At 53.5% G+C, this 16544-nt stretch overlaps 5 protein-coding genes across 5 annotated transcripts; 2 read left to right on the top strand and 3 right to left on the bottom strand.

Annotated features, from left to right (window-relative positions):
* Nucleotides 1–440: 440 nt before the first annotated feature.
* On the top strand, nt 441–2418 carry BO82DRAFT_395254 (CwfJ domain protein; the record flags this gene model as incomplete). The annotated part of the gene is made up of 2 exons (XM_025638777.1): nt 441–454; nt 505–2418. 2 exons carry the CDS (start codon nt 441–443, stop codon nt 2255–2257), a joined length of 1767 nt encoding a protein of 588 aa, XP_025487923.1. The 3' UTR covers nt 2258–2418.
* Nucleotides 2419–3039: 621 nt separating this feature from the next.
* BO82DRAFT_176579 (uncharacterized protein) lies at nt 3040–4724 on the bottom strand. Its single transcript, XM_025630383.1, has 2 exons — nt 4474–4724; nt 3040–4405 (listed from the first exon to the last, which is right to left on the bottom strand). The coding sequence occupies exons 1-2, from the start codon at nt 4590–4592 to the stop codon at nt 3184–3186; spliced, it is 1341 nt and encodes a 446-aa protein (XP_025487922.1). The 5' UTR covers nt 4593–4724; the 3' UTR covers nt 3040–3183.
* A 1660-nt stretch (nt 4725–6384) lies between these two features.
* On the bottom strand, nt 6385–6991 carry BO82DRAFT_405983 (resistance to Congo red protein; the record flags this gene model as incomplete). The annotated part of the gene is made up of 3 exons (XM_025639531.1): nt 6385–6691; nt 6751–6864; nt 6966–6991. The coding sequence occupies 3 exons, from the start codon at nt 6989–6991 to the stop codon at nt 6385–6387; spliced, it is 447 nt and encodes a 148-aa protein (XP_025487921.1).
* A 2331-nt stretch (nt 6992–9322) lies between these two features.
* On the bottom strand, nt 9323–10291 carry BO82DRAFT_377870 (ADP-ribosylation factor-like protein; the record flags this gene model as incomplete). Its single annotated transcript, XM_025637608.1, has 6 exons — nt 9323–9596; nt 9662–9733; nt 9802–9864; nt 9936–9955; nt 10028–10100; nt 10242–10291. 6 exons carry the CDS (start codon nt 10289–10291, stop codon nt 9323–9325), a joined length of 552 nt encoding a protein of 183 aa, XP_025487920.1.
* A 1729-nt stretch (nt 10292–12020) lies between these two features.
* Nucleotides 12021–16363, top strand: BO82DRAFT_435676 (DNA-directed RNA polymerase I core subunit RPA135). The gene is made up of 3 exons (XM_025641048.1): nt 12021–12595; nt 12664–15103; nt 15171–16363. Exons 1-3 carry the CDS (start codon nt 12095–12097, stop codon nt 15947–15949), a joined length of 3720 nt encoding a protein of 1239 aa, XP_025487919.1. The 5' UTR covers nt 12021–12094; the 3' UTR covers nt 15950–16363.
* Nucleotides 16364–16544: the final 181 nt, after the last annotated feature.

The raw sequence follows: 16544 nt of genomic DNA, 5'->3' as shown, positions 1-16544 counted from the left end.
CGCTGTGTATATGAATTTAATAATATCAAAATGATGGGGACTGGTTCAATGACCGCCCCCTCTTTGCCGTATAGACAAAAAAATTCATCGGTGCCGCAGCAACCTTGTTCCGGGCGCGGAGATTGTCTCTTCTAGCGCCGGGGTTAACAACTGGCAACTGGCAGGCTTGTCACGTGAATGGACCGCAGTGGGCCCAAGCTCCTGCCGGTCCATTTTTGGCGATCCAGCCCAGTCTTCATTCCATTCAATTCAATCTACAAGATACATACTTTGGAGTCAATATATGCGATTGGATTCACTGCGGGCGTGGAAGAACAACTGCAAACCTCATTGCGCGAACGCAGATACCAACAGGCTGAAGTCCATAGAACCCTGATTGAGTCCAGTGCGACTCCAATTGCGCCAGCCTCGATTCTTGCATCATAGTATCGCATCGCAACATGGCTTCCAAGATGTGAGTGCGCCGGTCACAGTACTGTCACAAATTCACTGACATTTTCCCAGTGTCGTCATTGGAGGTGTCAACTGTGAGCTCCAAGACGTCTTTACCAAACTTGCGAAGCTGCATGTCAAGCAGAATTTCTCCTTCGCCATCATCGTTGGAGACCTCTTCGGCGATTGCTCGACGGAGCATGAGTTGGAGCAAATATCCGCCCTGCTCTCAGGCAGCATCGCCGTACCTCTTCCAACCTACTTCTCCCTGGGCAGCCGGCCACTCCCCACGCGAGTGATCGAGGCGATCGAGGCCAACGATGAAGTCTGCCCTAACCTGTACTTCCTGGGCCGCCGCGGCACCCTGAAGACCGCCGAGGGCATCCGCATCGTCACCCTTGGGGGCAAGCTCTTGACAGACAACCAGGCCTCCTCCGACAAGTACCAGCCCAGCTACACCGAATCCGACGCTCGCACCCTCCACGGCGCACACTCCGCCGACATCCTCATCACCAACCAATGGCCCAAGGGGATCCGCACGGGCTCCAAGGCACCCTTCCCCGAAGAAGCCACGACGACGACGCCCCCGGAAGAAGTCCAATGTATCTCCGACCTCTGCTCGACGCTCAAACCGCGCTACCACCTCACCTCCACGCCGGACTTCTTCTTCGAGCGCGAACCCTTCTTCCACCTCCCCACCTCCGAGGACGACAACCCCGACACCAAGCCACTAACCCGCTTCATCAGCCTCGCCTCCTACCGCAAGGCCAGCAAACAGAAATGGATGTACGCCTTCACGCTGGATCCGAAAGCCGCCGCGCCGCTGACCATCCCCGCCGGCGCAACCGCCTCCCCCTTCCCCGCACCAGCCGACCTCAAACGCAAGCCCCTCGACAGCCAACAAGACAGCTTCCAGCGCTTCGACCAAAGCCACCAGCATCACGAGCACCGGCCCCGGAAACGGGCCCGCAACAACGGCGGCCTGCCACCCCCCGGCCCCGACCAATGCTTCTTCTGCCTGTCCAACCCCAACATCGCGACCCACCTCATCACCTCCATCGGCGAGGAGAGCTACCTCACGACCGCCAAGGGCCCGCTCCCCACCGCCCGCACCTTCGCCCGCCACGAGCTCAACTTCCCCGGCCACATGCTCATCATCCCCTTCACACACACCCCGACCCTACCCGCCATCACCGACGAACCCTCCCGCCGCGCCACCTACGCCGAGATGACCCGCTACCGCACCGCCCTGCACGCCATGCTCCAGCGCCGCGCCGCCGGCGGCCTCGGCGCCGTCACCTGGGAGGTCAGCCGCGGGAACGGCATCCACGTGCACTGGCAGTTCCTGCCCGTGCCGGCGGCCCTCGTCCAGCGGGGCCTCGTCGAGGCCGCCTTCAAGGTCGAGGCCGAGAACCTCAAATACCCGCGCTTCGAGGCCCCCACCGCCACCGCGGACCCCAGCAGCGAACCCGGGGACTATTTCCGGGTCTGGATCTGGAGTCCCTCTCCCGCTGACTCCGATACTAACACCGACACCAACACAAACACAAACAGCCCTACAAGAACAGCAGCAGAAACAGAACCCCACGAAACAACCACCACAGCCACAGCCCCCGGCACCGGCACCGGCACCGACAAAACCATCCTCCTCCCCCTCGGCCCGGAGTTCCGGTTCGACCTCCAATTCGGACGCCGGGTCATGGCCAAGCTAATGGAATTGGAGAAGCGAATCGACTGGCGCAAGGACGTCCAGTCGCAGGAGCAGGAGGAGGCGGATGCGGTGGCCTTCAAGGAGGCGTTTAAGGAGTTTGATTTCACCTTATAAAGAAACGAGAGGTTTTCAGGATTGGGAAGCGAAAACTGAAGTACCTTGGCTTTGATTCTACTATCTGGGGGTATCTCGCGCAAGATAGAATTGTATTTTGATGGGGTTTGTCCCAATACGATACCCAGCCGATTCTTTGCGGATGGGGTTTTGGTCTGCAGCTAATTCGACTATACCTTACCGTATGTAATGTATCAGGGGTTTAGCATGGCGGTACGTCGTAGTTGGGTGATAATCATTGGATAGTCAGACATGAGAATGGTTACGTTGACATGTAATACGAGATATTGTAGCGAAGACGAAAACGGGACATGCAAGAGATAGCATGGACCCAGGTGTCTTGAGGCTCCTCACTCGGCGAACCATACGAGATCGAATTTCTAGGCAGGATTGTACGGCAGGAGCCATTCCACTTGACAGTCATCACAGATACGAAATAAACATACATCACGCAGGATTTTGTCCGAGCGGGCCATATCGGACCAAGTATGATACAAGGGAAGGTATATACAAGGTCATGCACAGGCAAAAGGGTCGGGGGAGACGGGGGGTGGGGTAGGGCGTAGGGCGTATAGTGTGGCATTCCGATGATAAGAGAAAAGCAAGGGCTCTCTGATAATCAAAGAAGAATGCAAGAAGGAGATGCGCAGCGCAGGCCTGGGTCACTTTTCAGCGTGAAATTCGGCCTTGACTGCTTGTGTGGGGGTTTTACCAGGTAGAATGAGGTTGACTCAGAGTGGGAATGGGCTTGTCTAGAGGTTTTCGGATATCATGGCAGCCCATATCCTTGCGTTAGGCATTCTACCTGAATCTGTTCAGGTCATGTTGATTTGCGTCATAATGGCTTCGACATTCAAGGTCATCGGGAATTCTTGAATTAAATTTCAAAACACAGGCGGGTATCAATCCGTGGTCATAACAAGGTTTCAAACGTCCCGGTAAGAGTTGGGCACCGGCCTCCGTCCGCTCTGCAGGAGACTCGGGGGCCTGCCCGGGTCACTAGCTTCGTGGGGTGCCGGCGCGGCAGCGAAAGACGGTGGTGAGGGAGGAGTGACCGGCGAGACTCCTTGATAAGGTATGTATTGGCTGATCGCTGGGGAAGGTTGGCGGTACGGTACGGGCCGAGGGGCATTCATGGCCGATGAGAGAGCGGGAGCCGGAGATCGTGTTCGGTCCATTGGCATATATGGAGGGAGTGGGGTTTCCGATGGTATATAATAAGGCTGCGAATGCTCCGCTGGTGCATAAGCTGGCTGCGTGGTGTAGGTTGGAGCCGGTGACATCGTATGATACCGTTCTTCATGAGGGAAGCCATGATTGTAAGGCTGCTCATCGTATGGAGAAATGGGAGGAGGTGATCTAGGGCCATTGTGATTGTACCCGTATGTGTTCTGCGCGTCGTACCCATGGGGAGTTTGTGCATTGTAGTCTTGATGCTCGGGGTAGTGGCCAGGAATGTCTGTCCGGTCAAGGTGATGACCAGGAGTGCCCGTCCTCTCTGGGTATTGCCCGAGTGTGCCAGTTCTGACAGGATATTGACCAGGTGTGCCGGTTCTAGCAGGATATTGACCAGGCGTGCCGGTCCGAATGGGATACTGACCAGGAGTGCCAGTTCTAACCGGCGGAGGGCCCATGTAGCCTCCACTACCCACCCCTCCTCCATTCATTCTAGGCGCAGAAGGCATCCGACGAGGCTCGCGACTGACATGATTCATAGACTCCATCTCCACCGCCTCCACATGGGGGCCTGTATCTTCCACCCTCTTAGTCACAGCATTATCCCAGCTGGGCATGGCAGGCAACGCATCCTCGTTGAACTTCGATCCTGCAGGGCTCGTCGGAGCGTCAAATCGAGCGACTTCCGTTCCTCGATACACGGGCGGCGGCTGCGGGGCTTGATATGGAGACTTGAGTGGCATCGGAGGCGGCATAGTCCCTGGCATAGGCCCCGGCATATCTGGGGGTGGGTACGGATCATCCAAGTGCTTGGCTTTGCGTTGCCTGTTTCGAGGCGACGGGCAGCACATTGAACAACATCCGCAACATCCTTTGCAGCACTGAATGCCGCAACATAGACAGTTGACAATACACGCTATGACGGACAGAACAATGAGCCCGCCGACGATGATAGCCGCAATGACAGGCCACCTAGAGACTCTGGTCAGTTTTTGAATGTATTGTAAGGGGTTTGTTATGCGATTTTTCATGTAACGTACTTGCAGTAAGCCTTGGACATGCAACTATCCCAACTCGAGAATGTAGAAGAGGCAGACTTGAGATCGCTGACTATATCTCGCGCCCACAATGGGGCGGGGACCGTATCCACCGGACTCATTATAGCCCTGGCAGTCCGTATACTTTAATCTTGGCACTAGTCTATCCAAAAACACCCCACTCTTGTTCATAGACCGGGTAAAACGAATGTAAACGGTCAAGGTTGTAAAGTCTGTTCTGTAAACGTGTTCCTGACACGTTGGATGCGGTCATGTAATTTGCGACGTTATGATAACAAAAGGAGCGGTATCGTCCCGAATAGCGATCGTGGGCGTCGTTTCGGAGTAATTGGGGTCGGGAATAGCAATAATGCCGAGGATAATGAATGAATGTGTGCGTTGTTTATGTATCCATCCGCGCCTTCGGTCTGGGTGCAATGAGTGACTCAGTTTGCGACTTTGCGCGATGCCGAATGTGCGCAAGGTGGAATCGAATGGCGCGTTCTACAAGGGCACAGGATATGGAAATCCGTGTCCTCACAATGAACCGATTGACGCAACAGTGTAATAAAGACTGGATGGAGGGATAAATGATCTTTGTTTCGAGGGTTGTGCGTGCGCTCAAAGAGCACCGCCTTTAGGGGGAAGGAGGTATGAACGATCAGATGTAGACTTTCAGGCACCTGCAAGGCATTAGTTCCCCTTCCAGAACTGGGAAGTAGGGAGCCGGATAGAACGAAAGGCGCCGCTAGGAAGACCCTAAGCGACCGAGGGGGGGGGGGTGATTAGAAGCCAAAACGATGGAGAGGAAGAGAAGGGAGGAGGAGGAGGAGGAGGAAGGGAGAAAGTTGGGTGAAGCGGAACGAAAGAGAGGAGAAAGAACTTATGGTCAGAGATCGGCGTTCCATGAGTGCGGAGAGAACAATCATCAACCATCAACCGATCAAACACCACAAACCTCGTATTTGCGGCCCCATCTCGCCCTTAGTTATCACTGAGTATGTTGACTAAAAATGCAGAGGCTTGAAACTGTCGTATCCCCCCTTCCTCGGTCGCACTCCACCTGTGTCGATCGAAACAAAGATGAAACCCCCTCATTGGTGGTCGCAGGGCCCACTGAACCTCCGTGGCATCATGTCCTTCGTGAATTACGATCATACTCATCCATAAGATACTCTACATACGATCCAAAAACTACAACAGGGGATCATAACCAGTTAATCGAATTTCTTCAAGCTCGAATCAGAACTAGGAAGTATGATTTTGATGGTGAAGCGCGGGGGACCCCCAAGCAAAGCAATGGCAGAACTCGGCTGCCTAACCCATGGCCTGCGCTGCGGTACTCATTTGTTCTCCTCCCCTTGGACTCCCAAAAATAAATTCCCAGAAGGGGCCAAGATACGCAGCATCGGCAAAAACTGACAGGGCTGTCTTAACTTGAATCCAGATTCACTGCACAACATATGGTCTCTCGGGAGTTCATTTATATGTGTTAGAGAACAAATTGACATTGGTGTAGGAGACATGCCACGGCGAATAACCTGGAGGGCCGTATGACACAAAGAAAATTAATAGGTGCAATGGAAGGTATCGAAACGTCATGCAAACCGGGCTCCCAATAGTGACAAGAAAGAGGAAAAAGAAGACGAAACCATAGATCAACACCCCCGACAAAGTCATTAAAATATGAGTAGGGAATAGGGAATACAACACAAAAGATACTCATGAGTCCCGTCACACATGTTGCTCGTAACAGCCTCCCCTCGAGTCGGTCGCGAGGTAGAGGGCGACATATTCCAGTGGCGCGACGGAAACCAATCCACTGGACTGTTCCATATCAACGGCCGATCAAGAGACTCCTTGAGAATAGACATAGTGTTTCATTTCGTTGGTGGAAGAGTAAAGCAGGTGTAATTAGACCTTGGAGGCCGGAGGAGGACCCGGCGGTGGTTGATAGACACGTTCGCCGCCATTGTGGTAGGCATTCTGCGGTGTTTGCAGTTCAATGCCCGTTTGCTGCTGGCCCCCGAAGTAACCATACTGAGGATGAGGGGAGTATTGCGGCGGCGGAGCAGGCTGGTAGTAAGGGTCTGCGTAGTACGGTTGCCCAGGCTGTTGCTGTTGCTGCGATTGCTGAAATGTCGGCGGAGGGCCCGCGAGCCATGCGGTGCCGGGGTGGGGACGAAGGCCTTGTCTGCGCCGACGGCGAGCATTGAAGCAGCTGCCAACATAATTAGTCTTCTGGCTTATTCTTGCACAGGGAGGAAGGGGAGAACATACGCGAAGAGAAAGAAGACAAGTAAAGCTACTCCAACAATGACAGCGAAGGCGATCCATCGACCCCAATCGTACCAGCTATTGCCATCGCAGACATAGCCATTATATGTCTCCTGGCTAGATAGTCGTTAGCAAGGTTGAGGAAATATCGTGTACCCATGGCGTACATCCATGAGATGTGAATATAGCCGATACCATGGTGCGGTGAATTTACATACCAATCTCGACGTAGCAGAACACCCATGGTGGCTGAACCTCTCGATGCGAGGCGATACTCTGGGGGAGGCGGCGGAGGATGACGTCGATCAGCAGGTAAAGAAGATTGTTGAAACGAGATAAGGTGATATGAAGAGATGTCGAATCAAATGAGTTGAAGAGAGGTTTGGGCAAGCAAAGAACTTGGGCCAGGAACAATGTCAAAGGAGAAAAGAAGAGAGAAGTGAGTGGGCGAGTGAAGAAGTTCTTCTTGGGGCGGGTACCAGAAGGCAGCAGCCAAAAGTTGAGGAAAGGAACTACACGGCTAAAAGTTGATTAGGTAGTAAGTATAGTTCTATTGGGTAGGGCTGTGGCTAGAGAAGTGGATTCCTCCGTTTAGTGTAAGAAATTGGAACTTATCAACTGCTTTCAGGATGGCTGGGGGGGGAGAAAGCCTTGGAGAACTAGTCAGGTTCCTCCTCTTGGCCTTCCTAAAATTGAAACATGAGTAAGTCAGAGATTGAATGTTTACATCATCGACCGTGACATTGAATCAATTCGAGTTACCATCGGGGTTTTTCCTTTTCCTTTTCACAAGAGCACCCTGAGTAATGAAGTCATCCGAGGTCATCCTTGCTCCAGTACTTATCCTATCCTGTATGTATGCACTGTCTCTGTACATTCAGCCACACTTCATCACCGCATGTGGGGACCAACAACTGCATAACTTTGTACAAACTAAAAAACTACGGAGCACAATGAAGCCTGTCTTAGGCTCTCCTCACCTTCACAACTTAATCCCTGATCCTTTCGCCGTCCTTCGTACCTCATTCGACCTCACGTGAAATCAATTTTGGTGCCTGCTTGCCATACCTTACTCATATTATGTCTAGTACAGTAGCATGGCATCGGATACCTCGGATGACCCGCCACCCGCAATCGACGGTCGGATAGAAACAAAGATTTGTATTGCATTACAGACAACTACAAGTTAAGTCAGCATCACATCACGAGCTTTCTTCCTTGAACTCACATCTCGTGATCCGGTGCCACGAGTAAATTGTCCGATCGATTCGAGCTACCGTGGACGGACACTCCAAACACACTTTTCGAGGCTGTGCTGGCTCGGCATGATATCATCCACCGCAAGGCAGACCAGAGGACCAGAGCACCGGATCCATAGTATTCGCGCGACGTCCTGTTGAGGGCCACTGTACGGGGAAAGCTTTTATGCACTTTATGCATACAAGTGGCAGTGCTGTCAGTGATCTTGGTTTAATGGGTCCAACCAACGGATTGCTGGCATCTATGCCATTCCAAATCCCGGTGTAGCGAAGAGGAAGAATCAACCCGACACAGCAATGCTCCCTACACCCAAGCTCATGCTTAACCTATTGTTAGTAAAACTTAGCAGCCACACTTACTTACTATCTGCAGTATTATAGCGCAAATGAGAGGGAGCTACTCTAATCCAGTCAAGTGCATTCCTGTCCCAACATAAAGTCTCCAATCTGACTACTTTATACATTGTAGCTAATGTACTCAACTTCAAAGAATACCAACCACCCACAACCCAATCACCAGTGCTGTGTGCGATGACAGCGCGCAAACGGGCAGGGCCACGGAACCTTCGCTGGACCCTGTTGGCGGGGCTGGGATTTGCTGGAAAGACATGGGAAGGGCTTGCTTAGTTCCCGTCTTCGCATCTGCAATGCCAACGCATCACTTGGTCTGTGTGCGTTTTGCGTGTGTGTCGGGCCTTCCCTTTTGTTTGGGTTTGCCCTGTTGTTTCTTTCCTTTTCCCCTCCTCCCTATTCCCCCCTCAATTAACATCCTCTCTAATATTCTGAATGAAAAGAAGGTCATGCCCTTCAATCAACAAGTGCCAATGTTCCCGTTCTTGCAGCGTTGCCCGGTGCAATGAAGTGTGCGACTGATGGCGCTCTCTCTACGACTTTCCCTTTTATACTCGAGTCAAACCGAGGCGCACTAACGGATTCTACATCTCTCACACATCAGACACATTCTCCACCTCGGATCTCTCTTTTTGGGGTAGAGGTGGGCCGGTCACGGCACCTATCTTCTCGATCGATGATCTGCTCTCTTCAATTTGATGATAGATTACATGCAAGATATGCGATAACAACTCCAATGACTATCTCATTAACATAACATCCATGGAACGGAAAGCTTCGCTAGAAATCGAACAATGTGCCTGGCTCACAGAAAACGTTCACATCGTTACAAATAGGCCGCCAGCCGCGAACAACGGCTGCAGTCTACGATCTCCAATCTCGCAAACGAGATGAAGAATGAAAAGATGACGAGGGCTCGATCACTCGGTCGATTCCCTCGGCTGCCATCCTCGGGTCAGTCACCTCTATCGGCTGGCGCGCGCGATTAACCAGTGCAGGACTGCATCGAGATTGGTCTCTTCTTTCGCGCTGATACCATAGCAGCTCACCTCCCGGTGGGTAATGGATTTCAAGTCCATCGCTTCGATCAGATCATCCACCGACAACTTATTGGGGAGATCCGATTTGTTTCCCAGCACGAGGAGCGGGATCCCATCGAGCGTGGACTTTTTCATCAGGTCATGCAGCTCTTCCGTCGCAACTGGCAGAGCGGCGCGGTCTGCTGCATCCACAATGTAACTAATGGTGAGAGTCAGTGACGTCCATCGCCTGACGTTGTTGTCCAGGAGAGAAGGATGCTTTACACGATCGCATTCACGCCTCGACAATACCGCTCCCACATCGGTCGGAATCGCGGCTGACCCCCCAAATCCCAGCTGCACTGAATGTTAGCCATGACACTGACGGCTTATGCGACAGCTCGATACCAGAGCAGGGTACCCACCACTTCAGAGTCACATGTCCTTTTTGGACACGCTTTGTGTTAAACCCAATGGTAGGGATCGAACTACCAGTGTGCATTAGCGATCGGCTGACTCTGCGCCATCTTTGGTCCAGACCTGATGCGGTCGGACTTACTCTACAGTGAACTCGCCGCCCTGTGATTGTGATTAGTGGTTGCGCCCCCGAGCGATGACAGTTTCGGCTGGATCATGATGGCCAAGACATACCGCAAGAACACGCAACAAAGAAGACTTTCCTGCATTTTGGAGCCCAATCATCGTGACATCCATCTCCGTTGCCCTACAGAGGCATCGTATACAAGCGTTCTTAGCAAGTCATCCTATGCCTTCTGGGCGGGGGACGGGCCGCAGGATGGAGGGACCATCTCCGGAAAGAAACCGATTTACTTGGTCGGGGAGAGGGGGGCCACGGCCCACTTACCAAAACATCCTCAGAAGCCAGTCATAGATCGTTCGAAAGATACCCGCCATATTGGTAGTGGGAAGTTGAGAAGGAAAAGTGGTGGTCGGAATTTCTTAGAAAGTTGTGTTGCTCGAAGAGCAAGTGGAAAACTGCAGCTTGGCTCGGTGGGTGGGCGATCGACAACCGGGGTGTGGGCGGTGATATCGAGTTTCCACGGACACACGGACGTTGGTGTACGTTGTGTTAAGGTGCTGGGTCACCGTGGGGTGGGGATTGCCTGCCGTTCGAAGGGAGAGCCGCCGTCTTCAACCAACGAAACAGAGGAGGAAGAAGGAGTAGGAACGTAGAAGTCAGTCGCAGCGAGCAGAAGAACTGTAAGGATATAGAGACGAAAGGAGGCGGCGTAGAAAAGCAGCAACCTGTGACCTGGAGATGCAAGTCGGGATTCCGCCAAACTGCGGCAGATTGTTGTTGTCGTATTATTGCTATTGTAAAGGGTCAAGTCAGGTCAAGGCTGGTGGGAAAAGAAGAAAGTAAAATTCACTAAGCACCGATAAAGGCGGCAAGTTTCCAAGTTTTTTTGGACAAAGCCTCAGTGTGGGTGTGGTGACAGAGGGAAGCAATAAGAATAATTTCTTCTTTCTGAAGCCTTACTCTTTTTTTTTTCTTTGCCGCTTTGTGGTGAGACCGAGCAGCGTTGATGGATGGATCGATCTACTGAGTACGAGTATGTGCACGCATGACCGTTCGCTCTTGCGCCTGCGCCGCCGCCGCCGCCGCCGCGGCTGGAGAAGGAGGGAGGGCGAAGGAGGGAGGGGAGCGCCTACTAGTCAGTGCTCTCTCTAGTTAGTAGTCCTGCCCAGTCCCCTGTCAAGGTCTGTGTCAAGTCTGTCAGAACTCTGCTCGAATGCTCAGAATACCAGGTATTCCGTAGTATGACAGCCTATCTTCCAGTCGCAGCTTTTTCCCTTCAAAAGAGTTGATCGGTGAAGGTGGAGGATATTCCGACTAACCACAAGCTGTAAGTCACCTAACTTTAAGCAGACTGATAGTCTGCGATTAGTGAGACCGGTCAGTGACTAAGAAGTTACCAGCGTGGAAAAATGTATCCAAAGGAATGACATGACGGTAATTTCCGGGAGCATTCAGATTAAACAGATTATATAAGGTCAGTATGGAACTGCTGCCCTCGCAATTAATAACCAATGGCCGGCCATCCTGTTCGCTCATGTCGGCGACGGGCTTCTCGTATATCTGTCGCCAACAGGACCAAGACTGACTGTACAGTACGAAGTCAGTCTCAAATCGTCCCTTTGACTTATCTGTCTGGCTGCTTGAAAACCCAGGAGGCGAAACTAGTCCATCAGCGCAGGAACTGGGAACATCCAGCAGACTGGCGTCCACTTAGACTCGACCTGGAACCGATAGTTCCCTACTAAACCAGCATCAATGACGACGGAGAACGGGTCCACTGCCGCCATTGATTGTGGATTGATTGATTGTCTGATTGATGGATTGAGGTGTGAAGAGGCCCGCCCGGGCCCGGCATGGGCAGTTCCCCGGCGGCCAGGTCTTTGCCTTGTTGCCTAAGGTGGTAAGGCGGAACCCCTGTCCCGTGTGTTAGTCCCGTGATTGATGCGAATGGCGGTCTGCACCTTTCTGCCCCTTCCCCTCAATCCCGTGACTTATGCCTCAGGCTATACACAGAGCTATCAGCACGTGATGATATCTGTCCGTCGGGTCCACCTCGAAAAATTTCCCCGTCGGTCGAGGATGAGGCTTCGTCCGTTCCTCAGACTGAACTTGGGGTCTCACTCCAGTCTTCTGGGTATCAAAAGAGCGCTGCTACTGCGCCAGACGCTTCTCTCACCATGGCTCCCACAGCGACAGACACCAATTGGTCTGTCAACTACGATACCCTGAAGCGGGAGAAGCTCTTCAGGAACCCTCCTACCGATCATACCGCATACCCAGCGTTGGCCGCCTCCATCCGGCCGCACGTCGATTCTTTCAATGCCCTCTTCGACGGTCCCAAGACCTTGGAAGAGGCCCTGAAGGACATTGGCACCAAGACTTTCCTCGACGGTGATGTTGAAACCCCCGAACAGAAGAAGGCTCGTATTGCGGAGGGTCGCAAGGCTCCGAGACGCAACCGGCTCAACGTTCGGATCAGTGAAGTTTTCCTCGAGAAGCCCGCACTGCCCCCTACCAACAAGTTCGCGACTCGCAACCGCAATATCTATCCCTCGGAATGTCGCGAGAGGCACGCGACCTACCGCGGAAAGCTGCGCGCTCGCATTGAGTGGCAGGTCAACAATGGCGATTGGATGGAGTCGGTCCGAGAATTGGGCCAGGTCCCCATTATGCTGAGGGTAAGTTGACGACGAGTTGGGACTTTGTGTGTCCGGTGGCGGTCCGCAGTTACTGACCACGCTGGCAGACCAACCGATGCCACCTCGAGAAGGCGACCCCTCATGAACTCGTCGAGCACAAGGAAGAATCGGAGGAGCTGGGTGGTTATTTCATTGTCAACGGAAACGAGAAACTCATTCGAATGTTGGTGGTCGGAAAGCGAAACTACCCCATGGCGATCATCCGTGGTTCCTTCGTCAAGCGTGGCCACACCTACACCAAATACGGTATCCAGATCAGGTCTGTACGGCCAGATCAGACATCGCAAACGAACTCTCTACACTACTTGACCGACGGCAACCTGACCTTCCGTTTCTCCTGGAGAAAGAACGAGTATCTCATCCCGGTGATGATGATCCTCAAGGCCTTGGTGGAGACGAACGATCGCGAAATCTTCGAGGGAATCGTCGGCGGTGCCTCGTCTGAGGGCATCAAGAACACATTCATCACGGATCGTGTGGAGTTGCTGCTTCGGACATACAAGGCATACAACAAGCACAGCCGCTCGGCCTGCCGGGCATATCTCGGAGAGAAGTTCAAGCCTGTTCTTGGAGTCGCGGCCGACATGTCCAACGAAGATGCTGGTACCGAGTTCCTCCGCAAGGTCGTCCTACCCCACCTGGGCTGCCACAACGTCACCGAAACCCAGGATTACGACAAGTTCAAGATGATCCTGTTCATGATCCGAAAGCTCTATGCATTGGTTGCCGGAGATTGCGCGCCGGACAATCCGGATGCGGTCTCCAACCAAGAAATCCTTCTTGGTGGTTTCCTCTACGGAATGCTTCTCAAGGAAAGGCTCGAGGAATGGGTGAGGTCTTTCAGCCCCATTCTGAGGGACTGGTCCAACCGCAACAGCGGAGCCAAGTTCACCGATTCCGCATTCGAGAGGGATTTCCTTAGCAAGGTTGTGAAGCGGTCCAACGAGAACATCGGAGGAGCTCTTGAATATTTCCTTTCCACCGGTAACCTGGTCAGTCCCACTGGTCTCGATTTACAACAGGCATCCGGTTATACTGTCATGGCCGAAAAGATCAACTTCTACCGGTTCATCAGTCACTTCCGCATGATTCACAGAGGTAGCTTCTTCGCACAGCTCAAGACCACCACGGTCCGTAAGCTATTGCCTGAGAGTTGGGGTTTCTTCTGCCCTGTACATACTCCTGATGGAGCTCCTTGTGGTCTGCTTAACCATCTTGCGCACAAGTGCTTGATCGCGACTAGTGACGTTGATGTATCCAAGATTCCCAAGGTTTTGGTGCAGCTGGGCGTTCGTTCTGAGTCATCTGTTTCTGTGGAGGAGAGCGTGACTGTCCAGCTGGACGGACGCGTTGTTGGATACTGCTCTCCCAAGCAAGCTGGCGCGATTGCCAACACGCTAAGACGCTGGAAGGTGGCAGGAGATGACCGTATCCCTCTCGAGCTGGAGATTGGCTACGTCCCCAACTCCAATGGCGGTCAGTATCCTGGTATCTACATGTTCTCGCAGGCCGCCAGAATGTTCAGACCCGTCAAGTACCTGCCCTTGGGCAAGCTCGACTACGTCGGCCCATTCGAGCAGCCCTTCATGGAGATTGCCTGCATGCCCAACGATCTCATCTCGGGTGTTTCCACTCACATTGAGTTCACTCCTACGAACATGTTCTCCATTGTCGCCAACATGACGCCATTCTCCGATCAAAACCAATCTCCTCGTAACATGTACCAGTGTCAGATGAGCAAACAGACAATGGGTACGCCTGGTACTGCCATCGATTACCGTACCGACAATAAGCTGTACCGGTTGCAGACTGGTCAGACCCCGATCGTGCGGTCGCCGCTCTACAACGCCTACGGTCTGGACAACTTCCCCAACGGTACGAACGCTATTGTTGCTATTATTTCCTACACCGGTTACGACATGGACGACGCTATGATCATCAACAAATCCTCGCACGAACGTGGTTTCGGCCACGGTACGATCTACAAGACTAAGGTCCATGGCCTTGACGACAACGACTCCCGCCGCGGCAAATCCCGCCGTGAGATTACCAAGCTCTTCGGTTTTGCCCCCGGTGACCAGATCAAGGCCGAGTGGCGTGCCACCCTCGATGAAGACGGTCTGCCTCACATTGGTGCCAGAGTCACGGAAGGCAGCTATGTTGCGGCGTGGCACAACGTGCGGTACGACGCCGCCAGCGACTCGTACGTGAACGTGGATGGCATCACCCACTTCGTGAAGTACAAGGACGCGGAAGAAGGATACATCGACAGCCTGCGCATCTTGGGAGCCGAATCCGGTGTCGAGCCCTGCCAGTCGATCAGCGTCAAGTACCGCATCCCCCGTAAGCCGATCATCGGTGACAAGTTCTCCTCTCGTCACGGACAGAAGGGTGTTTGCTCGCAGCTCTGGCCCGCCGTGGACATGCCTTTCTCCGAGAGTGGCATCCAGCCCGACCTGATCATCAACCCTCACGCTTTCCCTTCCCGTAAGCCCCTCCTCCCCCCCAATTGACAACATATCCTCAAGATTTATCTAACCGCTCTTCCAAACAGGTATGACAATCGCCCAAATGGTCGAATCCATGGCCGGTAAGGCCGGAGCCCTCCACGGCCACCCGCAGGACTGCACGCCGTTCCAGTTCTCCGAGGAGAACACGGCGGTGGACTACTTCGGGCAGCAGCTGCGCAAGGCCGGGTACAACTACTTCGGCAACGAGCCGCTGTACAGCGGCATCACGGGCAAGGAGTTCGCGGCGGACATCTTCATCGGCGTGGTTCACTACCAGCGTCTGCGTCACATGGTCAACGACAAGTTCCAGGTCCGCACCACGGGCCCCGTCAACAACCTGACTGGGCAGCCCGTCAAGGGCCGCGCCAAGGGCGGTGGTATCCGTGTCGGCGAGATGGAGCGCGACTCGCTGATCGCCCACGGCGCCGCCTTCCTCCTGCAGGACCGCCTCATGAACTGCTCCGACTCCACCCGCTCCTGGATCTGCCGCGACTGCGGCTCCTTCCTCTCCACCCAGGTCGTCGCCTCCGCCGCCGGCTCCAGCAAGGCCCGCATCGCCGCCGCCAAGGCCGCCTCCTCCCAGTCCGCCAGCAGCAAAGACCACCACGGCCCCAGCGGCTTGTCCGGCCTCGTCCGCTGTCGTCGCTGCGCCCGCGAGGCCGTCTTCGACGACTCCCGCGCCGTCGTCTGGGAGGACGGTGACGGCCGTCGCTACGTCGGCGGCGATAACGTCACCGTCGTCGCCGTGCCGGGCGTGCTGCGGTACCTGGATGTCGAACTCGCTGCCATGGGTATCCGGATGAAGTTCCGAGTGGATAATTAGCCCCCTAGGCCAGACTGTGTCTTGTTAAACCCAAACCCCAAAAAAAGCATTGATTGCCGTATTTCTTTTTTGTCATAGATGGGCGTATTTCAGCAACTTGTTTTTCTTAATTTGTGCTTGGTCTTGGAGACGACGTTTGTATGCCACTTCACCCCACACACACACACACACACACATATGGTATGGATTTGTGATGTAGTTTCTGTTGCTGTGAATAAGATTTTTTCTTTTCCTCTCTTTTCAACTGCGATGGTTGGGTTTGACGTACGGGTTCGTCGTGGTGTAGTGTAGTACCTGATCTCTTGTTATTTGTCTGCATGACTGACTGTCGATAGCTCGCAGCCAGGCTAGAATGTCCTTCTGGAAAGGTACATGCTGCTATCCTAAGCCAGTGAAGTACCTACGGTCTCACAGAACCCCCAGAGCTCAGAAAAGCAAATTGTCAGAAGTATCAAAGTTTGATCATTTCATAAGGAGTTATCCGCGCACCCCCATACAAAGACCGGAAGAAAACTAACAACTACCACTACCACCGAAGAGGGTAACCTGCCTAGAGAGCCTAAATCTATCTAGCATCGTTCCCCACCCACCCCAC

The sequence above is a fragment of the Aspergillus uvarum genome (genome assembly GCF_003184745.1).
Source record: "Aspergillus uvarum CBS 121591 unplaced genomic scaffold BO82scaffold_65, whole genome shotgun sequence".
Classification (NCBI taxonomy): Eukaryota; Fungi; Ascomycota; class Eurotiomycetes; order Eurotiales; family Aspergillaceae; genus Aspergillus; species Aspergillus uvarum.
The sequence above is the reverse complement of the archived record's forward strand: the minus strand, read 5'-3'. Positions and strand labels throughout refer to the sequence as shown.